This window comes from Vidua chalybeata, chromosome 4 (assembly GCF_026979565.1).
Source record: "Vidua chalybeata isolate OUT-0048 chromosome 4, bVidCha1 merged haplotype, whole genome shotgun sequence".
Lineage (NCBI taxonomy): Eukaryota > Metazoa > Chordata > Aves > Passeriformes > Viduidae > Vidua > Vidua chalybeata.
This window is the reverse complement of record NC_071533.1, coordinates 70660235-70683899: the sequence shown is the minus strand read 5'-3', so window position 1 is coordinate 70683899 and position 23665 is coordinate 70660235. Positions and strand designations below refer to the sequence as shown.

The following is a 23665-nucleotide window of genomic DNA, read 5'->3' as shown; positions in this document are numbered from 1 at the left end:
AATTTAACAAGCGGAATGGGCTCGCTGAGGGGCAGCTGAGCAGGAGCCTGGGGGCTCAGGCTGACTCACTGCGTGCCCACACCCAGCCATGGCTTGGGAGCAGGCGGGGGAGTTCCAAACTCCCAGCCCAGCTGGAGACAGGCGTCGGGGTTTCCTAATTAATGGCCTTGCCCATTGTTCTGGGGAGGACTCCTGATATGCTCTGGGGTGTATCTTATCTTGGTCATTGTTTCATTTCCTGTTTGTTTTCTGCTAACTATATCTGTTCCTTTCACTCCATATGTTTCTGTAGAATAGCACTAAAGCCTCAGTGTGAAGGCTCCTGTCTGGACAGGATACTTGAGAGACCCAAGTAAACCACAAATGGCAAATACTCTGCAGAATTCATGGGTTTATGTTAAACAAATGCCTTCCCTGCATGGCTGTCAGTGCTCTGTAAGCAATAAATTCACCCATGTCCTCTATTATATGAGTTAAATTTGTCAGCTGTCCCCCTTTAAGATCTTTTGTTTTCTCTTCCCCTCCTTCTGTCATTAACTGAAAAAGCAGGGGTTTGGGGTTTGGCTTGGAAGGTCTTCCCTGCTCTAAGCTGCTGCACCCAGATAAAATCTCAAACTCTTTGCTTTTGCCTTTGCTGCTAATTTAATTCCATAAAACATGTTAACTGATGACACTGCAGTATTTCTTAATTATTGTGAACTCTGAGACTGCAGAAAGTCCCAGGTAAAGAACAGTCACTGAAAACATGGCCCAATTTTAAGGAAAACAAAAATTCCAGAAATTAGAATCACAGGATCATATAATGGTTTAGGTTGGAGGGACCTTAAATAGTCCGTAGTTCCAACTCAGTGCTGTGGGCAGGGACACTTTCCACTATCCCAGGTTGCTCCTGGGAGCAAGCTCTGTCCAACCTGGTCTTGGACACTTCCAGGGATCCAGGGGCAGCCACAGCTTCTCTGGGCACCCTGTGCCAGAGCCTCAGCACCCTCCCAGGGAACAATTCCTTCCCAATATCCCATCCATCCCTGCCCTCTGGTACTGAGAAACCATTCCCTGTGTCCTGTCCCTCCATCCCTTGTCCCCAGTCCCTCTCCAGCTCTCCTGGAGCCCCTTTAGCACTGGGAGGGGTCTTTCCGGAGCCTTCTCTTTTCTGGGCTGGACATTCCCAGCTCTTTCAGTCGGTCTGTGCCAGATTATTGCTCCTCTGAGCCTTCAGAAGGTGCCTCAGTTAGGCAGGTAATCAGTGGAACAGATTATCCTCAGGAGATCCTGTGTGCTCACTTGCCAAGGCTGCAGCTGATTCCAAGGAGATTGATTACATTTAAATGGGGTTCCCTAAAACAATGGGACAGTTTCTTCCTGAAAGAAGGGAGTCTCCATTTGTTTGTAACTAAAATCCCACTTAGACACGAGGGCTTTGGCAGCAATATTTGTATGTTGAGTCCCATTGAATTCCAGATTACATTGGTGTGCCTGCTTTCATGGGGCTGAAAATGTAAATAAAATAGAGGGATGCCTATGAATGAAAGGTCAGAAGCAGCAGGAGAATGAGGAGATTATGGCTGGAAAAAAAACTTTGAGGGCTGAGAAAGCTGGGACAGATGTGAGGCAGCTTTCCACCAAATATCAGATACCTTGGAATATATGTGAGCTACCCAAAGTTACTGAACAAAGAGCTTAATAAGATGTGGGATTCATTAGCTGGATGCAGACACATCATCTGGTTAGCTCTCTAAAGCTGAAGCATAACATGAACAAGGAGCATAAACAGGAGACCCTAAGGTTTGTTCCAATTTTTGCCAAGTCCAGGTGACTCTTGACTGGTTTGGTTTCCAATTCAAATGCTGACACTCAGATGTTCAGGCTATGTTATTACATTATCCATGTCCTGATCTCTCCTTTAGCAGTGGTAACAAATCCTAATATGTTGGCAGCCATTCCACTGTATCCTAATGTAACAAATCCGAATTTGTTGGCAAGCATTCCACTGAATTCTAATATAACTTGGTAGGAAAACTTGCCATTAGAGGAATTTTTGGCAGTCAAGTCTGGTGACCTCTGTGAAATGTGGATAGTAAGGATGCTGCTTTATGTGCAGTTTTACTTGTTTGAAAAAACTGGGTTTATTACAGTAGAATTATGACTGTGACTGTTGTCCAAAGAGATGAAGATGGATGAAAATAATTTCTAAATCTGTGGTTTCATTCCTTTCCTCTTGTATTCATCTTCTGTCTCTTCATGCTGCAGATCTTCAGCTGTTTTCATTTAATTTTCCCAAGGACCAGGAAAGGTTCCCTTGGAAGCTCTTTGTGCCCCATATTTTTTGTCAGAACATCTTTTCACAATTTCTCAGAAGTCTGCAGTGGCTCTCTGGTGACTCAGGGATTGCTCTATAACACTGATAAGATAATGTTTAATCATGTATTCTAAAGCAGGAGATTTGGGTCACAGGATTAGTTTGTTAGGAAGCTTCAATCAAGAACATATTAATTAGAATGCATCCTGCATCCAGACAGATGTTTGAATTACTAGAAAAAAACCAGAATTTTGGATGCAAAGCGCTGCAGAAAACAAGACATTTAAAATTTTTAAGGAATGCTTGTGGATTTAGGTTGAAAGGGGGATGTCAGTGTGTGGCAGTGATCTTGCAAAAACTCGTTTTTCCCTACTGTTCTCTCAGTGGGTTTAGTTGAGAACACTGAAGTTGAGTTCATACTCCTGCTTTAAAATTTAATAAATTGGAGAGGAAAAGAAACTTTTCAGGTGTGCAGTATTAGGACACACAACAATTCTCCTGTGGTTTTGCTTTTGCAGGGATAGACAGTCGATACAATGAAGGGTGCAGGGAGCTGGCAAATTATCTGCTCTTTGGTTTGTACAACCAGAACAACAACGACTTTGAAAGGACAGGTTTTCCTGAGGAAGTTCTGGATGGTGAGTAATGTTCTCAACATTTTTACCTGTTCTGGACAGATGATGAGCAGAAAAAGGGACATAGGAAAAAAAAAAAAAAAAGGTCATTAAGTCTCAAGTTGTCTGTATATGCCTGAAAATATCTTCTTATAAACACTGCTGAAGGACTCATTTTTAAACATAAAAAGATATATTTCATATGTTTTATGCTCCACAATTTATCTCAAATGTTGTAAACTTACACAATTACAGTCCATTAGTTCATGTTGTTAATATTGTGTGATCACACCTCTGCATTTCTAAAGTACTTGAGCTCTTTTTTACTTCACCACATTAACTCACCTTTGTCATACTTGGAATGTGGCCAATCCCTGTCATCACAGTTTATTATTCTCTTATTTGTATGAAACTTCTGGATGTCTCCCCCATAGGCTGTGGTGTTGATGGTTTTTAGCTGAAGCAGCTCTGTTGTAACATCAGGCAAGAGCAGCTGGGGTTCAGAGTTCTGGAAGTGCTCTGGGAAGACTCATCCTGACCCTCTTGGCTGCACAAAGGACAGGCTGATGCAAGTTCTGTGCAAGACTTGGGAATTACCCCCCAGTTGTCTGGAACAGTAACAAGTGCTCTTGTACTTGGAACTGTCTGTGGCTGCCAACTGCTCCTTCTGCTTGTTTAAAAGAAATCAGGAATTGCACTGCATTCAGATAGCTGAACAATTTTCTTTTTTTAATGAGCTGGCACAATAGAAAAAATGTTTTCTGTTCAGTTTCTCTTGTGTGTGGAGTTCTGATGCTGGAATATTTGCTCTGCTTGTTGCAGATATAATCATATTAATAAAACCTGACAGTGTTCATCTGTACTGCAACCCTGTGAATTACAATCATCTTTTACCCTATGTGGCACACTGGAGGAACTTGCATTTCCACTGTCTGACTGAAAATGAGGTAGGTGAAAAAGGAATGCAGGCAAGATTTGCTAATGAACTTGTTAATGAACTGATCCTTAAAGTGAAACTTTAAAAAACATTCTTTCCTGAAGCTTTTTTTCTCTTTCCTCCTCAGCAGAGGTCTGATATGTGTGTATACCCGGGTATTAATCATTTGCTAAAGTGTGCAAGAAGAATATGTTGTCAATACTTTTATTTGTTGGAGTGTGAGGACAAATTGCTCCTCTCTCCCACTAATTGCTGTTGTTTGGATCTAAGTCAGTGATATTTTAATGAGGAAAAAAGAAGTGGGTTGTGAAAAATGCAAAATGTGAATCAAGTATCACAGTCAATGCTGAGATTTCCCACATCAGCCTTGTTTGCTGCCAAAGCAATGTTTGCATTGGCTGCCAGTAGTTTGAGAATATTAGAAAAGATGGGTTTAGTGAGTCCTTTAAAATCAAGAAATTTCATTATGTATTTTCATTTTATCTTTACATCTTTCTGTCAAGAACTGTTAACCTCACTTCCACTACATCCCATGACTGCTGTTTCATCTTGAACTTAAAAGTCAAAGTATTCTAGAAAAAGTCCATTTATTGTTGTGAAGTATTTTTAGAGGAGTAAAAAAAGAAAATACTCTTTGTCTGGGTGTAGAATAAGGACCTTTTCATTCCAGTGGAGACTGGAAATGCTTCTTCCTACATGAAGTTCTGTGTAGTTCCTCTTCTAAGTTAGAATTGTACTGAATTCTGCAGGGAGTGGGTTTGGAGCCTGTGATGGTGAGTGAAGCCAGTGGAAAAAGGAATGGGAAAGTCAGGGAGAGAAACCTTTTGTTCCCTTGGGGTTCCAGCTTGGAAGTGATGGGACTTACAATAGACTGATTGTGTTTTTATGTGTCTGGTTGATAGCTTAGATCACAGAATTAGGAAATAATTCAGATTGCAAGGGGCCTCTGGAGATCATCTTGTCCAACCTCCTGCTTCAGTGGTGAGATCAGATCAGGTTACTCAAGGTTTTTTTGCAGCTGGGTGTTGAAAGCATCCAAGGATGACTGCAGAACCTCTGCTGGCTCTGCACTGCATTTCCCCACTGTCCTCCTAATGAAAAAGTGTTTCCTTTTGTCAAACCCAAACCTGGCTTGTTTTAAGTCCCATGACCACTGTGGAGAGAGCCTGACTTCACCATCTCAGTAATATTTTGGTGGGTTTGAGGTGCAGATATTGAGCAAGCCTGGATCTCTCCTTCTGGGACAAGTGCTGCAGCCCACTGATTGTGGTGGCCCTCCACTGATCTTGCTCCAGTTTATAAATACCTTGTCCATGGATCCCAAAACTTGTGGATACAATTCCAGGAGTGCAGCAGAGAGGGATAATTCTTGTTAGGATAGAAACAGCAGAGCTCCAGGTTCAAACATGCCACAGCAGAACCTAAAGCCTGGCTTCACAAGGCTTTTTTGTTGCCAGAATCCTTGCTGAAAGGGCAAATCTGATGGTGGGAGAACACGTGCACTTTGGAATCAGGAACAGAGAAGTTCTTACCACACAGTTGCCAGTGCAGCTGCAATCTCAGCGATTGAATTTTAAGCTTCATCTGCTTATAGGCTTTGATATGATTTATCATGGTAAGCAGGAGCCTTAATCACACAGCGTTGGCTTGAAAAAAATGATGTAACTGGCAAGGTGAACCATGTGCCTTGTTCTTTGTGGAAATGAGGGGAAAGGTTTGGTTTTGGGAGCTGAAAATACAGTTCTACTTCACTGCTGTTTGGTGTGAGTGAACTGAGCACTTGCAGTCACATTTCCAATGTATAAGAATTGCCAGTTTCCTAGAGTACTGCTGAAAGACAAACAAAACCTTGCTGTGTCAGGCTTTAAGTGCATCCTGTTTACAGGAGAATTGCCTGCAGTGGCTTTTAAGTACTTACTTCAGTGGTAGAAATAACTTCATAAAAATGAAACTGAAAAAGCACAAGAATTTTAGGAATAAATAAAGCAATGCTGTACCTGGCTCTGGCAAAACACAGAGCTTCTGCTTCCTTTTTTCCTTCCTACTTGCTTTAACTAGCCCACAGGAATTTAAGAGAATATCCTAGTTATTGGGAAAAAAAAAAAATCCCATGTTACTAAAAAAAAATGCCCATGTTCAAAGTGGCCAAATAGGATAAAATACAGAAATTTGCTCTAGTAAATTTTGGGATGTCACGGTTGAACAGCAGATTGTGAGCAAGCCGTTAGCACCCTGCCAAAACCCAAGTTCTTATTCCAATGACATTTTTAAGTCTTGAGAAACTGGCAGTTGTTTGGGGCTTGGCTTTGAACTGCAACTTTGATCTGGCTTCCTGGGATTGAAGAAGGAACACACCACGGAGGAGCTGAGGCTGCACCTTAAATTCAGGCTTGGCTTAAAAGAACTTGTTCTCAAAATAAATGTGTTGGGTGTACCCTGAAGCTCACAAAAAGTTCATAATCATGTCATTTGCCTTGATAAGAAGCTCAGAGCACTGCACATAAAAATAAAATAAAACAACATAGGCAAAACACCTCTGCCTTCTGATCTTGCTCCAGAAAACAAGTGGCTCTTGAAAAAGCCAGCAGGGCTAAACCTGTTGGTTCCAGACTTGCTGCTAAACTGCTTTTCAGGTCAAAGTCAGTGTGTTTTCAGGTTTGTGTTCTGTTATAAAAATGACTTCAGTGTGATTTGTCTCTTCAGTCTGGTTTTTATGCTTTTCTGAGTTAGGATATTTGCTCTTCAGTCTGCTGAAGTCTTCAGTTCAGACAGTGTTGCATGGGGGTTTCTCCTCTTCTTGCCTCCTCCTTTTCCTGCAGTTCACCTCTCTCTCAGACCAAAACTGGTTCTCATTGTCCAATCTGTGACCTGGGGCTATTCTGTCATTGATTTTCCTTGCTCAGTGTTGTTTAGCTGGTAACACAGCATCTTATTTTAATTTTTTTTCCCTCAGTGGCACGTTTTTCATGGCACATCAGCTGGTAGCCTCAAAATGACTTCTATCTTTCAAATCTAGATGTTGAAAGACTTCACTGAAAGCTGAAAACAAAGTCTATAATTATGCCTTCATATGTCATGATTAAAAACCTTACTTTGAAGTTTCATTTTTTGTTCAATTCCCATTGGCTTGAATCCCTGCCACGATGGGATTTCCAAAATCCCAAAGCACCTCCCGAAAAGGGGTGCTTGAGCTCCTGGAGGCTGTAGGTGATATTTTAGTGCTTTCTTTGCTGCATCTTCTCTTTCCTACCAATCAAATTAGGGCATGCCTAATCCAAATTGATTTTAAATGGCTTCTTTCAGTACGAAGATGAAGAAGCTGCAGAGGAATTCAAGATTTCCAGCTTTGTGGACATGGTCCGGGATTGCAGCCGCATCGGGATCCCCTACAGCTGCCAAGGTAGGGTGGGTTATGCTCAGAGTTGTTGGGTTTTGGGTTTTGTTTATTTGTTTTTGTTAAGTTTGAGATTGAAGGTACTTGAGCTGGTATTTCAAGTTCAGACTTAGATTTTTTAAAAAAAAATTATTTTACAGTTTCATAAGTAGTGAGTTTAAGGTATAAAATGGCTAACTACCTTTCTTCACAAGGTATTTTCAGGTTAAACTATCTAATTAAGAAATGATATTGAAATTATTTTTATTTTTAACTCAATAACTAATCTTTTGTGGCCTGCAATGTGGACTTTTTTTATCTAATTACAAAATATGACTTAAACTCATGAAGAAGAAGGTGAGGAAGAACAACTAGCCATTACTTTAAAACTTCTATCTTAACCTTTATATATAGAATTATGTATATATATATAATTATATAATATATACTGTAATATATAATATATAATATGTAACATATACAATATACAGTATACAATATATAATATATAATAGAGAACTTTAAACTCCAAGTTTCCTACTTTGTGATATTCCTTACTTTGTGATATTCAAATTACACACTTGTAATCTTAGTGCTGTCAATCAATTTTGGAAGCCTTCTCAACAGCCTTAGGTTAAATATAATATTCTCTTGTGGGTCTGTGCTTTTCAGCACAGAAAGTTTAAAATTCTCAGCATTTAGAGTTCCAACACAGAGTGGAAGTATTTTTGCACCCTGCAGCTGCAGGGAATAAAGATTTCCTTGCTTTGGGAGAGAAATAAGGATTAGTAAGTTATTAGTTTCCTTTTAGCATCTTTTCCCTTAAGAGTTGGATTTCTTTCTGAGAGCTGGAAGCCTTCAGAGTTCATTTGGGGAGCGAATGCCCCCAGCGTGAGGCAGAGAAATAATTTGCATTCAGGGCAGTGTCTTGAGCTGCTACAGAAGTTCTCTGTTCCCATGGGAGCTCCAGATAAATCCTTCTTTATGGAAGGGGAGAATAAACATTTCTTTATGCAAGTTGCCTTTTTTAGCACTGAAAAAAACTGCCCTGCATGGCTTCCTGTTGGGATCTGGAGCCAGCCTTGAGCCTCAGCAGTGTAATCTTGCATTCTTTTTTTGTTCCTAATTCTTTATTGCTTCCCTTAGGGAAGGCTGATATGCTCTGACTGCCTGAAAAGTCATTAGTGGAAGTGCCAGGAGGAAGTTTTAATCTCCCTCGACTTAAAATTCTGCTTAAATGGGGATGATGGAAGAAATTCCATCCCTGTGAGGGTGGGGAGGACCTGGCACAGGCTGTCCAGAGAAGCTGTGGCTACCCCTGGATCCCTGGAATTATCCCAGGCCAGGTTGGACAGGTCTGGGATAGTGGAAAGTGTCCCTGCACATGGCAGGGGAGGAATGGGATGAACTTTAAGGTCCTTTCCCATCCAAACCATTCTGGGTTTCTGTAGGGTTGACAGTATTTACTTATGGCCAAGTATTTGAGGAACTGGAGTAAGCAAAGCTCCCTGTTTATTGTCTTGAATTTTAATGGTTAATCAGCATGTAATGAAGTTTGCAAGGAGATGTTGAATATCCTGAGAAAAAGGGACAAAATTTAGGGCATAGAGGAGCTTCTAAAATTGCCATCGGCGTGGAAAGTACTTTTCGCTTCAAGATTTTCAGTTGTGCGAAAATGGGATTTTTGTACAACTGAATCTGTGAATCCCAAGGGCTGAAATGCCAGGATTTGTGAGGATTTGTTGCTGTGCTTGCTTTGCAGGCCACCTGCAGATATTTGACATGTTCATCGTGGAGAAGTGGCCAATTGTCCAGGCCTTTGCTCTCGAGGGGATCGGGGGCGACGGCTTCTTCACCATGAAATACGAAGTGAGTGCTTCCCTTGGTCATTTCCTTTCTCCAGCAGAACTTACTCATGGAGTTATTTTGTTTGGAAAACACTTTTTGAGATGATCTAGTCCTGACTCACTGCTCAAGTGAGCTGCTAAATTGAATGAAGTTTTTTTGGGATCTTGTAAAACTGTGGCAGGATGGAAACCCTGTGGTGTTGCTGAGATTCTGTTCTGGGCAACACAGCACTTTTTCCTGGATAAACCATTATATGAACATTCTCCCCAGGCTTCTGCTGTGATTTAGAACTTTTTTCCTTTCCTTTCTTCCTTGCCCTTCTTCCTTGCCCTTCTTCCTTGCCCTTCTTCCTTTCCCTTCTTCCTTTCCCTTTTTTCCTTTCCCTTTTTTCCTTTCCCTTTTTTCCTTTCCCTTTTTTCCTTTCCCTTTTTTCCTTTCCCTTTTTTCCTTTCCCTTTTTTCCTTTCCCTTTTTTCCTTTCCCTTTTTTCCTTGCCTTTTTCCTTCCGTTCCGTTCCTTCTAAAGCCACCTCTACCAATAACCATTTTTTTTACCCCTAATTTTTTAGATGGGTTCTAGATCTTCAAGAGCAGAGCAGGAGGAGCTGGTTAGTGATGAACACCTTGAGATGAGTTCAGAAAATGAGAAAAGACTATTCTTGGGTCACTGGTTTTGACTGAAGAGATGCATCTCCTCTCACTGACATTGTATATTCATGGGTCATACCCTGCTGAATAGGGCAACAGTCAGGATTTAATTGCTCCTATATTTAATAATGATTTGCTGTTCCACTCTGAGCAAATTATGTCATTGATTTGCCCATTTATTAATTATGCTCTGAACAGCAGTTTCAGATGACAGCTTTGCATTTTTGTGCTTGTTTAAAGCTTCTTTGATTTCATTTTTTGAATCTCTGCCACAGCAATGCAGATGTTCCATTTTCCTTATCACTTCTCCATTTTTACAGCCACAATGGGCTTTTCTCTGACTCCTGATAGCTGGAAAACCTCCAGAGAATGAATAGTGCCATTTTTAAAGTCTCATCATATCTATAATTGTACATGCTTGCTCAGAAATATGCTCTGTAAGTTCCTGTGCCTTTCTGAGCACTGGAAAAAAATTTTAAGCTTTCTTCAGAGTTTTTGTTTTGTTTTTTTTCCAGGGTTTTTGTCATTCCATCAGTGGTACTGTAACACCTTGTGGTGTGAACCTGCCCAATCCATTAAACCCAGAGTGCAAACAGATGAGCATCTTTGGAGAGGGCAATCAGTGGCCCTTCTCCATGTCTGAAATAAATAAATGAAAATTTCACTGGCAATTTTTAGCTCAGACTTTCCCTCTGAGATTTTTCCCTGTGCTGTTTGGGCCTTTAATTGCCCTTTAATTACCCCAGTTCATTTCACAAATCTCTAGAGGCTCTGAAAAAAATGTTCAGACACAGTGGCACAGAGAGAACCTCTCCTGTGTGATCCAGGGAGCTGATGCTGTCCCCAAGCACTCCTGGAATGCTTCAAAAGGAGCAGGGAAAGTTCTTGCATTCCTTTTTTAAGAGCAATCATGTTGGCTCTGGCAGTCCAGCCAGCTCCAGCTGGAGTTCTTGCTTGCTTCCTCCTTGAAATCATGAGGGGATTTCAAATGGGAAGTGACATTCTTAACTTTTTACGTGTTTGTGTGGTTGTGTGTCGCTGATGGGGGAGGAAACCAGGCTGGAAGTGCATTTGGGATCACTGTAAATCATCTATGAATTAATTCTTCTGCCATTATTAAAAGGGGAGTTTTTTTGGTGCATTTTTAGCTCAGATTTTCCCCTGTGCTGTGTGTTCTCCTAGATTTGAATGTAATTAAAGGATGATAATTCAGCATTTTTCCCAGTCTTTTAAAGGCAGTTGCTCTTTTACTGGATAAATCAGAGTTGCTCAAGATGCTTTAATTTAGAAAGTTTACTGTATTTATAGGAATGGAATGGAGGTGAGGTCTGGGAAATCATTATTACATGAGTACCTGGAATAAATATAAAGCAGTGGGTTAAGATAATTCCAGCCAATGTTGCATTTTTAACTAAGTGGGTGATGGGGAACCCTGTAAATGCAGAATCATTCAGATACAAGTGTCCCTTAAGAATATATTTTTAAATATTATTCTCCATATGCATCATCCTGCTACTTGGAAGAAAGTATTGCAAAGTTGAACTGTCTTAGCCTAAATTTACATCAGCTTGGAGCAAATATTGGCTGATGCTGAGGATGACTAACCCTGGAATTGGCTCTTGGCTGTCTTAACTCAGAAAACTCATCTTGCCCTTTTGCCTGCACCAGCTCATGCAGTTCTTTGCTATTAAATTGAAAAATTACTGTGAAATGATTTGTTTGGAGGATGCAGAGAAAGCTTTGCACAGAGTTCAGACCCTCACTGGTCAGGTCTTTTGTAACAGAGTAAAAATATTTGTGAAATCAGAGCGGAACTATTTGTGAAATCAGTTAAGGAGCAGTGTTCCTGTCTCAGCTTGAGCCTGCATCTGTGGCTTTCTTCGTGGTGTTTTTCACAGAAAGGTGTTTAAAATCTCTTTCAGTTAATGGATGTCAGTGCTGACTTGTGGAAGACCTACAGCAAAATGGATCCTGTGTCCTTGGAGGATTTGCTTCTTGAGGTAATGCAGGTGAAATGTTCTGCCTCAGCTCCTGCTCGGTGTAACCACAGAGTAAAAATGTTGTCATTTTGTTTGGTTTTAATTAAGTTCATGGCCTTAATCCACAGACTCTGCCTGCTATTGCTTGCAGGGTCTCCTCCCATTCCTTCAATCTACCACAAACTCTGCAAAACGCTAAAAGAACTTGTCTTGGTTTCCATGAATTTATTACTTTGTCGGAAAATCTCCTAAAAATTTTCCTTCATGACATTAAACCATGTACAAAATACATGAAGTTGCTGTGGTTTAATCCTCCTTTTGCAGCAAGGAGGGCTAAAAAAAATCCCCTTGAGCACACAGCCATTCTTGCAGGAGAAATAAAGCATTTTTCAGATGTTTTGTAGCTCTTTTAAGTGGGGAACAGTGACACTCAGTGGCTGCCCTGATGCTTTGGGAAATACAAACACTGGGAAGGGATTCTCACATTATTGCCATGCCCTGATCTCAGTTCTAGAGGAGAAAGCATTGTAGAAATATTAGTATTTATAGTTAAAATTTATATTTATAATTTATTAGTATTTATATTTTAATAGTATATATATTTTTATAATTATTGGCACATAATTACTTTTATATATTATGATTATGTATAATAATATATTATGTATAATAATTCTAACAATCATTTGTCTATTATAATATTTTATTAATATTTATATTTAATAGTACATCTATTTTATAATTATTTGTATATAATAAAATTAATTAAAACATATTAATTTAAATCTGTTTCTAGCTTGATAGCAATTTAATACGTACAAAATTCAGCAGTAATTGTCCTTTATTAATAAAATATTGGTAGTTCACAGCAATTTGGTTGTTTAATCAACTGCTATAATGAAAATTAAATTACCATAGAGTTTTTACAAGGCTCTCAGTCTAAATAATCACTCCATGATATTTCACTTCCCCTCTCTCTCTGGAAGGGAGATTCATGTTTGGGACTTGTCCTACCCTCTGAGCAGACCTATTTATTATAATTTGAAGCTTTCAATCTGGAAGTTGTTGTTAAATTGACTTAAATTTTCTGAAAACAATAAACATAAAACCACACACCCATAAAAAATAAAATCCAGCAGAATATCCTTATCTTCTAAAATATATTTATATTATTTTATTATAGATAATATTGTTATATATTGTATATTATATATTTATTTTCCTGAGCTTTTTGTTTCATTGGGCAGTCTGTATTCCAGTGAAATGTCACCTTTGCCTTAATTTCTCTTGCCTTGGGATGTAATGTCAAATATTTTCCTTCTAGGATTTAATGATATTTGAACACCAGTGGACCAACTTTTTTGCTAATTTTGACACTGAAATCCCCTTCATTCTGGAACTCTCAGAATCTCAGGCTGGGGAGGTAGGCCTGCTTCAGCAATCCTCGAGTATCCATGCAGAAGGAATAATTACTCAGCATTAATTTGGGTTTTTTTTCCCCCCTATCCCATCTCACTTTTCATGTTTGAGGGGTAAAAACACAAGCTTTAGATTTTTTAAAGTCACCACCCTCCTTAAAAAATCCATGGTATGATGGCTGAGGACTGTAGGGGTAATTCAGTCGAGTGTTTGCTCACTGATAATTCAATTTATACCTGCACAGGAGGTATTTGTAGGTAGATTAACTTGCATTTGGATGGAATCTGGTATGTGCAGAGCTTGACAAGTTGAATTTGCACATCTCAAACCTCAAACATAACTTGGGGGGGGGTAGCACAGAGCATGGGAGAAAACAGCACAGCATTTCTGGGGGTTTTCAAGCATTTTGTTGCTTTTTTTGATGCATTTTGTTGGTTTTTTTTATGCATTTTGAAGCCTTTTGATGCTTTTTTGAAGCATTTTGTTGCTTCCTCTGGGATGGTGGAAGGTGTCCCTGCCCATGGCAGGGCTTTGGAACTAAATGGGCTTTAAGGTCCCTCTCAACCTAAATCATTTAATGATTTAATGATATGAGAGACTTAGTGGTGTTTGGGTTTGTTTGTGGAGGTTGGAAGTATTTTCTGAGGATTCAGGAGTTTTCTCTGAGAAGGATAATTCAGGTTTAATTAATGAGAGGATATTTCACACTTCTGTTCATGTGCTTCTTAATAATTTTTGTTTTCAATTCTTCACAGCCCTTCAGAAGTTATTTCAGCCATGGCATGATCTCAAGCCATATAACAGATAACAGGTAATTATTACTCATTATTATTATTACTCATTATTCCTTCTGGTGTCATTACTACCTCAATATTTTATTTCCATATCCCTGATGCCATAATGTTTAACATTTTTTTTTTTTTGGTATCACCTCAGTGTATCAAATCTCCTACTGAAAAACAAACCTGTGCAGAATTCTTTCCCATCCTGGAAGGACAAGCTGAATTTTCCCAGGGTTTAATGCTTTAGTTCTTACATATACCATGAAATTTTGTGCATTATGATCTGTTCCTTCCTTGTTCCATCCCTGGAAAAGGTTGGATGGGGCTTGGAACAACCTGGGGTAGTGGAAGGTGTTCCCTGCCCATGGCAGGGGTTGGAATGAGATGATATTTAAGGTTCCCTCCAACCCAAACCATCCTGTGACTCTGTGGGAAAGTTTTAACCAAAAGTTGTTGTTTAGCTGAAGGTTCTGTTGCAAAATCCACGTTCTGCTGTTGTGAGCTAATCAAGGTTTGTTTAGCTAATTCAATCTCTCTGCACATTCTCCTGTATTTGGAGTAAACCAGCGGAGTTCAATGCTCTTTATTGCTGGCAGCATCCTCTGCTGTTTGCATTGCATTAAAGAAAAGAAAATCCTTGACCTCTCCAGCTGAGTCTTGGGCCCAAAGCCAGAACTAAACCCAAAATAGTTTTGTTTGTTTCCAACATGGTCATTTCAGGGCTTTTCAAGGTGGTGAATTTTAAACTAAGCAGCTTTTCAAGACAGTTTAAGATAAAAGAATCTTCTAAGAGCATTTGGGAGCAACCTTGAGATAAGTTCATTGTATTTGAAAGAAATTATCATTTTATAAATGCAAGAAGATTTTTTTCCTTTAGAACTTGCTTGTTTCACTGTGAAGCTTTGTGCAGCTTTAGTAATTTTCTTTTTTCTTAGTGTGAGAAATTCAGCAGTTGGTCTATCACACTTGAAAGCTTTATTTTCATTTGTTGGTTGTAAACTTCCTGCAAGTATTTTGGTGGTGATTCCCTCTCTCCTCCTCAGCCCGAGCCGTCAGCCCTTTGTCCTCTTTGGCAGCCACTCCACAAAGGAAAACTTGAACACTGGGAACTTTAATTTTCCATCTGAAGGACATCTGGTCCGAAACACTGGCCTTGGTGGAAGCACTGCCAAGCACATGGTAAGGCTTTAGAGAAGTTATCTGAGATTTTGAAGTATATTCTCTTTCTCTTTGTATATTTTTTGTGCTTGTCTTCCATGAGTTAAAAATTGAATTCTTCTTAACATAAAGCACCATAGCAAACCATCAGTTTAAGGAACAAATGTGACTTTTCTTGCTCTTTCCAAGTGAAACTGTAGTGGATTCTTAATCAGGGACTGCTGAATGAGTTAAAATAATTTATTCTCTCGAAAAAGACAACTTTTGCTGTAAGTGGGTGGGAGAGAGGGAAATGCTGTTTGTGTCCAGGCCACAAAGTGAAAACCTTCTGTGATACACTTAATGGTGACACACAGATTCCATTTTAATCACATTTATTTAGTAATTTCTTAAGAAAAAAAACCCAAAAAGCCACTTTTTTTTTTTTTTATAACACCTTTGTGAATAGACCTAGGATATACCACCATATACCCAAATTCCAGTGTTTGCTTCAACAACTATTGACCAAACTCTGAAAAACCTTTCATAAAGTTCCAGGACTGTTCTGATGAAGTTGCAAAGATTAACTTGCTTCCATTTCCAAGTAAAAAAAGCTGGGTTGTTAAACACGATTAACTCATTTCCATTTCCAAGTAAAAGCTGGGTTGTTAAACATGATTAACTTGTTTCCATTTCCAAGTTAAAACTGGGTTGTTAAACATGATTAACTTGTTTCTATATCCAAGTAAAAAAGCTGGGTTGTTAAACATGATTAACTTGTTTCTATATCCAAGTTAAAGCTGGGTTGTTAAACATGATTAACTTATTTCTATATCCAAGTTAAAACTGGGTTGTTAAACATAATTAACTTGTTTCTATATCCAAGTTAAAGCTGGGTTGTTAAACATGATTAACTTATTTCTATATCCAAGTTAAAGCTGGGTTGTTAAACATGATTAACTTATTTCTATATCCAAGTTAAAACTGGGTTGTTAAACATAATTAACTTGTTTCCATTTCCAAGTAAAAGCTGGGTTGTTAAACATGATTAACTTGTTTCTATATCCAAGTTAAAGCTGGGTTGTTAAACATGATTAACTTATTTCCATTTCCAAGTTAAAGCTGGGTTGTTAAACATAATTAACTTGTTTCCATTTCCAAGTAAAAAAAGCTGGGTTGTTAAACATGATTAACTTATTTCCATTTCCAAGTAAAAAAGCTGGGTTGTTAAACATGATTAACTTATTTCCATTTCCAAGTAAAAGCTGGGTTGTCGTGCCTGGGCAGGCGACCCCAGGGAATTGGGATCCTCTGGCTGGAGGGCCTGGGTGGCTCCAGAAGGCAACTTGGCAGCGAAGGAGGAGAGAGGTAGAGTGTGGAGAGAGCTCCCTGCTGCCTCCAGGGGCTCTGGGAGTGGTGTGAGCCCTGAGCAGGTGGATGTGGCTGAGCACAGGCCATGCTGGAGTGAGAGCATGAGTGAGGCCATGAGTTGATGAGCTTGTCAGCATTTCATGTGCAGCTGCCTCAGGGATGGATGGACGTGGGGTTTCTGGGCACGAATCGCGTGTGCAGAGCCTGAGGAAAGAGTGGTTTTGCATCTTGGTGAAATCTCATCCTCCATTTGCTGCTCTTAAGACTATTTCTGTAAAAACACTTGCAAGTCTGTCTTTCCTTCCCTTGTTAATGATAAGATGCCATTTGATACCTTTGAAAATGCAAGTACTGTGTTATTCTGATGTACTTGCTCCCTCTGTTGTCCTCAGATTCTGATGCTGTTCTTAAAAAGGTGGTTTATTTACAGGTACAGGTGATACTGTTTTAATAGGGTGTCATGAAAATAGTAAATAAGACCAAGTGCCAGCGTAGTTATGGGAACCTGACACACTTTCCTCTTCATGAAAAGAGCAGTTGACATAGGAAATTGAAAACACAAGTCAGAGCTCATCTCCTTTCCAAAGTCTTTCAACCATTCAGGTCAAGTCAAAAGTGAAATAGACCTTTGAAAACGTAAGTTGCTTTTTCACAATCCAGTTCCGTCTGTGTTGTAAACTTCTGTAGTCTGTCAGTGCTTAGAAGACTTAAGGGGAACGTAGTTAATTGTTAATTATTGCACCAATTTGGTTTACTGATGTCTTTTGTATCTCATTAATACTGACTGCTAGGTAGTGCAGTGTGTATCTCCAAAGGGACCTCTGGCTTGTTCAAGGACCTATTTTTTTGGAGCCACTCACATTCCTTTCCTGGGTAAGTGCATTAAATACACCAAGGCAGTTATTACCTCTGATTCCATTAAAAATTTGTAGCAATTAAAGGCTTTGCTTCCTTTATAACTGATAGATTCTGTAGCCAGTGCATGAAATCATAGCAGATTTTGTGGGTAAAATCTGTCAGATCGGAGTGTTAAACAGAAAATCTGTCAGATCTCAGTGTTCAGATGCTTTTTAAAGTATTAAACAAATATTTAAGTCCATGTTCCATATGGATTTATAAAAAAACAGTCTCCAAAATATAGTAATTCAAACTAGGAGTTGTCAAGTAACTGAGGATTTTATTTATTTTATCTATTTTTTATCCTCAGTATAATGAGTTACAGTAGCTGTATTTGCAAATAAAAACAAGCCATGTAAAAATTTTAAAAACCATTTTCTTATGTATTTTAAATGGCTGGAAGAGTTCATGGATGAAGGGTTGTCTTGAAAATAATGATAATAATAATAATAATCCCCACATTTTATATATATATATCTATGTAAAAATAATATAAATACTGGTCTCAGAACAGCTGAAGAGAGGGTGGTTGGAGGATTGGAATTACAGCCTGTATTTGCCCTAGTAGTATAAAATCCTGGATAAATTCCATGTAAAATGTGCAGCAAAAATGTTCTCAGAGTGCTTAAACCAAACATGTTTTAATTATTATTTTTGTTTTAATGCAGGAAATGACAATGAGATGCCCAAGCAAGCTGAGCAAGTGTAAGCTGACAATTTTTTATATTATTCCTTAACTCTTCTTTCTTTCTACCTCGTGGCAGTAGGTGAAACTTGCTTTTAGTGGCTGTTGGCATTTGCAGAGACATTTTTTAATTCAGAATAATGTGCATAGGATGGGGTTGCAAAGGCAAAATGCTTGTGGAGAGTTTCAGTGCCTGCATGAGGAATTGTTAGGAAAGGAAATATTAGTAAATTTTGCTCAAATTGTAGTAAAAAAATAATCTTAACAGTCACTTGAATAATTTTTAAAGACACTTCATGTAAACCAAAGGGGAAAAGTCTCTCACACTGTAGCATCTTGCACAGATGAAATAAATAATTTTTTGACCAGTTTAATTAACAATGTGTAAGATTTCTGATGCTTAGTGAAAATGCCACCAGGGAACACTCAAACTTGGGAAGAAATTCACTGTGTTCAAGTTAGATCTAAGTTAATTTTCCCCAAAAGTTGGGAAGCTGCAAAGCTTCTGCACATTTTAACCTTCTGAAAAATCACACTTTGTTTATCCGTGTTGATGTCCACTTCCTCTGCATGTTGTAGATCCTTGTCCAGCTTGGAGAACAAAATAGATAATCTGCTTTGCTCCTGCTCTCTCTCTTGATAAACCAGACTTTTCCTTAGAGATTTTGTCCTCCTTATTAATTGGGATCATTTTAGGAGCTTGTTTTTGCTTCTGCAAAGCTGCATGACCTGTAGCAAGATATTAAAGATATTAAAGATATTAAAGATATTAAAGATATTAAAGATATTAAAGATATTAAAGATATTAAAGATATTAAAGATATTAAAGATATTAAAGAGATTAAAGATGTGTCAGTGCTGTCACACGAAATACTATTGACTCCTGGTAAATAAAAATGGAATTATTGCACTGAGCAGCAGATTTTCCTTTTTTTTTAGAGAAAACTGAACTCCAACAGATATTTTTTCTTGCATTGCTCAAACATTTTTTGTCCTCCTTCAAAAATCCTTTGTACTAAATACATTTCAATCAAGAGAAGCTCTAAACAAAGCAGGAGTTGATAAAGGCAGTAATTTAAAAATAATGTGTTTTTCTTGGGAGCATCTCTGTATTGGTTCAAATAACCTAATTTCAACAACAGTAATATAATTGGCTTTTTTTTTTTACAAACGTGAACTCATGATTTTCAGCGTAGTTTGCAGTTGTGTCCTACTTCTTACAGTCGTCAAAAAGTGAAATAAAAAGTATTTTATGAACACTAGTCATTCCAAATTTAGCTGTACTGATTGCCTGGAGTGCATAAATTAACTTTGAAAATTGAAGAGTAAACTGGGATAAATTTTTTGGTTTTATTTTTATTTTAAGAAAATGCTTCAAAAGCAACACAAAAGAAATCCTGTGCTGTTTTTTTTGATTTATTTTTTTTTTTCTCACTGCTAGCTTTAAAATGTTAAAATGGGATCTCACTGAGGTGTTTTCTTGCAAATATATATGTGAATTTGAGGGAAAATAGGAATGGTTACAAAGTCTGGAAGAATTACAATATAAAGGAATTACATTGCTTTACTGGGTGCAGTGAAAACATGCTAAGTGCATATGAAAGCACAGGAAATTACAATCCAGAAACATGAAAAAACAGTGAGAAAGCTCAATTTAAAAATCACTTGCTGCTGTTGGGGACGATGAAAGACAAGCTTTGGTGCATTTTGAGGTTCCTCCATGTTTGGGGTCTTCAGATGCTTTTTTTTTTTCCATCCTTCAGGAATGCTTTGCATTTGGCTTAAATGCTGTATCCTTCTCTTTCCTCCCCCTTCTTCCCTCCCTCAGTATTGGCAGTGGAGTAATGAGAAAACTTAAAAATTTGGGGACTGATTCTCTTGGTCTGCTCATCTTTTTTTTTTTTTTTTTTTTTTTTTTTTTTTTTTTTTTTTTCCCAGTGGTTCTGGAGCTGTAAATGTGTCAATAGCTAAAATCACTCCTGACTTTGGTTTATTTCTGTACAATTCTTTCAGTCCCCTTTTAAGAAGGGAATTGGACTAAGCTGGGATGGAGATTTCATGGAATTGTGGAATGGTTTGGGTTGGAAGAGATCTTCAAAGATCATCTCATTCCAATATTCTGCCAGGAGAGGGGAGGATAGCAGGGATATCTTCCACTATCCCAGGTGGCTCCAAGACCTGTCCAGCCTGGCCTTGGACACTTCCAGGGATCCAGGAACATCCACAGCTTCTCTGGGAATTCCATTCCAGGGCCTCCCCACCCTCACAGGGAACAATTCCCTCCCAGAATCCCATCTCTCCCTCCCCTCTGTCACTCCAGGCCCTACATTTAGGATGTGATTCTTAAACCCAACTGCAGCAAAAGGCAACAGTAAAACAGATTTTTTTATTCCTGACTACCAAAAGCACCAGATACATTTATATCAACAGTTATTTCCCTAAAATATCCTGTAATTTGAGCAATTTCCTCGCTCTAAATTAATTTTCTTAAACAGAAAATTAAAAGCTTAACTATAAAACTACTTCTCCACTTATTCCAACAAAGACCCCTTCCTTATTATTAAGGGAGTTGTGCAATGAGAGGAAAAACTGCTCCTTTAAAGAGAGGAGGAAGAAAACTCTGCCTGTCCAGTAAATGTTGTGTTTGTATTTCTCTTCAGTACGCTGTTGTCGCAAATATATTCTGCTGTTGTAGAGGCTGTGCTTGCTGGCATTGAGTGCTATGCTAAAACTTCCACTGAATCCAAGGTAAATGAAGTTGATAAATGAAATTTAATTGTTCCTCTCTCTGTGATTGTTGGTTTGGATTGCTTGCAGTATGAGATTTACGTGCAAACCAAAAAGAAAACCGAAAGAATTCCCGTGTTCCGCTCAATGGAATAACACAAAGGTCACACCCTGGCCTCTAACCAGGCTCTGAATTCTGTTTAAAAATAAAAAAATAAAAGAGAGATTTCAGAGTGTGTCTCATTTTACCCATCTCCAGCTGGTTTTCCATCTTCTCATGGATTTTCCTGACCTCATAGTAAGGAAAATGAGCAATGTGAATTTTAGCCTGGTGCATCAGTGTGTTACTGTTTAGTGTCTCCTGTTGGTCTTAGGGGTGCTCCTGCAGCTGCTGGGATTTGGAAGGATGGGAAAGGATGTTTTAATCTTTTATTTCCTTTTTTCAGGCAAAGGAGGTGGCAGAGCAGGTGCTGCTGTCTGTGTTAGACACCCTTGGCTTAGCACAGCTGAAATCTGCTTTACGGTGTGTATTTCCAGAGTTACTCCTTGCTCATTTGGCTTCTTTGGGGGGAAAATATCAGTTATAAACTGAAAAATACTAGTTTTAAACTGAGCTTGTCTGACTGCCAGATTTCAAGACTTCATAATGCATTCAACCTTTAAAAACCATTATAATTATTGAATTTTCCAGTTTTCTTAATCATTCCTTCGCTTTAAGTCTATTCCTGGTTTTTTTTTTTTTTTTCCATTTAAAAAAGCTAAACCACATGTTTCACCTGTACAATTTCTATTCTACAGCTCCAAAATTGCTTTTCAAATTCAGGCTGTGAACAACCATGGCAGGTTTGTATCATTGTCTTACAACTTCTTGTTATTAATTAGTGCTTTTCATACACTAATAAATAAATTTTTCTCCTCTTGGAACTCCTGCAAAAGCCCATGTGTTTGATTATTTCATACAAGATGTGCTAAATGCTTTTGTGTATGAGGTAGTTCAGTGATTTCATATCTGTAATCCTGTGGAATCCTAAAAACATTCAAAGGAATAAAAAGCAGTTGGGAAGACTAATTTTTATTAACTGTTAATGAGTAGAAGCAGCATGAGCTCATTAAGAATTTCCTTTTAAAAATGCTTTTAACTTAGTTGATATCACAAACTTGTGCTTATTTAATCTCCACACTAATTGACTGAAATGACCTGCACAAATAAATGTTTATTTTAAAATAAAACAGCTTTTTTGGCTGCTGTGGAGTCACAGAAAGATGATATAATTTTAAATATTTAATTGTCATTGTTGTTCTAGAATTACTCCATTAGATAACGAGGACAGCCTGAGTTTGATCAAAACGGTAAGAAATAATAATATTTATTTATTTAATTAGAAAATAAAGCTCAAGTGTCTGTTTTTGTGGGGCATACTGAGATTTTTATGTGAATATAAGTGTAAGAGGAGAGATGAGAGAGATTTCAGATGCTGGTCCAGGTTTAACAAGAAGTCAGAATTCAGAATAAAACATTAACACAGAATTATGACCTCAGGCTTTAACCACAATACAGAAATAGGGGTTTAGGATGTTTGAAAAATACAAATTTTGCTTTTTTCAATTGAAATATTTTAATTTCTGCTTTCTCTTCCCTCCAACTGCAGGCATCCATGATGGTGTTTGACATTCCAGACCTGCTTACAGGAAGGGGATGCTTGGGATCTGTTGTGTTTTCAGAGTCCTTCCTGACATCACAAATACAGGTCAAAGAAAAAGGTGAGTGCTTTAAATTGGAAAAATCAACACCACTCTTGTCCTTCTGTTGGCTTTGCTGTGATGGGAAAGCCAAAGGAATTCCATTGGATGTTTTTGCTGTTACTCTGATGGGTTTGGAACACTAAGAGCAAAGGAAAAAGCCATGGAAAGATCAGAATAAATCAGGATTTCTTTGGAATTTTGTAGCAGCTCTGTGTATGAGAGGACTGAGAGTTACTCTGCTGTGAAAGCTTCGTTTAAACACCCAGAAATCCTTAAAATAATAAGATTTTAATATTTACTAAAGAAATTTCAAGTCTTAAAAGTAACGTACTGAGCATTCTGAAATATATGGGTGATTTTAGTTTAGTGGCCATGGTGATATTAGGTCAAAGGAGGAATTTGGTGATCTTGGAGGATTTTCCGACCTTAATAATTCCCTGATTCCATTGCTTTGCTCTTCCCGTGGCTTCCCTGCAGATGGCAGCATCCATCCAGACTCCAGGCACGTTATCCTGACCGCAGCTATCCCGAGATTCGCATCCTGGCTGGTGAGTGAGAGCACACAGCCTCAGCTCAGCTCATCCACAAGGCAAAACTTGTGAATCCCAGACCAAAACTCGGTCTGGGAGTGGGCATGTCTGAGTGAAAATCTGGAACTGGAGCATTGAAACAGAATGTTGTGATATTAACATACCCTGATTTTTTAGATTTGGGTGATAAGTGGAAACAAGCTGATGGTTCCACGCATAGCAGGAGGTTTAAATTATTTCATTTTCACCTTGTCAGGTTTTTATCTTTTTAAAGGTCTGGTTGTTTTTGAAGTGCACATTTAAAACTCCTGTGACTTTTGAAAATTCTCTTTGTTGTGGGGTATTTTAGATCAGCCCAAAAGAAAGCAAAGTCTGATTCAAGACTTCTGATGCACTGCACTGTGTGAGAGGTAGAATTCCAAAGAATATGACAGTGCTGGGCATTGCCCTTTGGCAATGCATGCTTGAACAGTAATAAAAAATAAAACTGCATGCTTTCTATCTATATAATATTTTAGTCTATAAAACAATTTAATGGGGAGAATGTAGTGCAATAAATTATTTTGGTCCCATGGTAATACAGTATTAACAGCACAAAATTGTTTTTGAAACACTCTGGGCTCAGGGTTTCTTCTGTCTGTGGTACCTGAGGTTCTTGTTGGCCTCAAAACTTCTTTAATG

The 23665-nt window shown here is 38.4% G+C and overlaps 1 protein-coding gene across 1 annotated transcript in view; it reads left to right on the top strand.

Moving 5' to 3' along the window:
• Nucleotides 1-23665, top strand: part of DNAAF9 (dynein axonemal assembly factor 9) — a 70792-nt gene that overhangs the window by 13317 nt on the left and 33810 nt on the right. Inside the window, exons 3-18 of the mRNA XM_053940561.1 lie at nucleotides 2815-2934; nucleotides 3733-3857; nucleotides 7151-7247; nucleotides 8983-9089; nucleotides 11637-11714; nucleotides 13018-13116; nucleotides 13868-13923; nucleotides 14938-15073; nucleotides 17194-17275; nucleotides 17968-18004; nucleotides 20645-20732; nucleotides 21158-21234; nucleotides 21510-21554; nucleotides 22016-22061; nucleotides 22361-22472; nucleotides 22932-23002. Coding sequence (XP_053796536.1) covers nucleotides 2815-2934; nucleotides 3733-3857; nucleotides 7151-7247; nucleotides 8983-9089; nucleotides 11637-11714; nucleotides 13018-13116; nucleotides 13868-13923; nucleotides 14938-15073; nucleotides 17194-17275; nucleotides 17968-18004; nucleotides 20645-20732; nucleotides 21158-21234; nucleotides 21510-21554; nucleotides 22016-22061; nucleotides 22361-22472; nucleotides 22932-23002 — 1376 coding nt within the window. The remainder of the gene's footprint in view (nucleotides 1-2814; nucleotides 2935-3732; nucleotides 3858-7150; nucleotides 7248-8982; nucleotides 9090-11636; nucleotides 11715-13017; nucleotides 13117-13867; nucleotides 13924-14937; nucleotides 15074-17193; nucleotides 17276-17967; nucleotides 18005-20644; nucleotides 20733-21157; nucleotides 21235-21509; nucleotides 21555-22015; nucleotides 22062-22360; nucleotides 22473-22931; nucleotides 23003-23665) is intronic.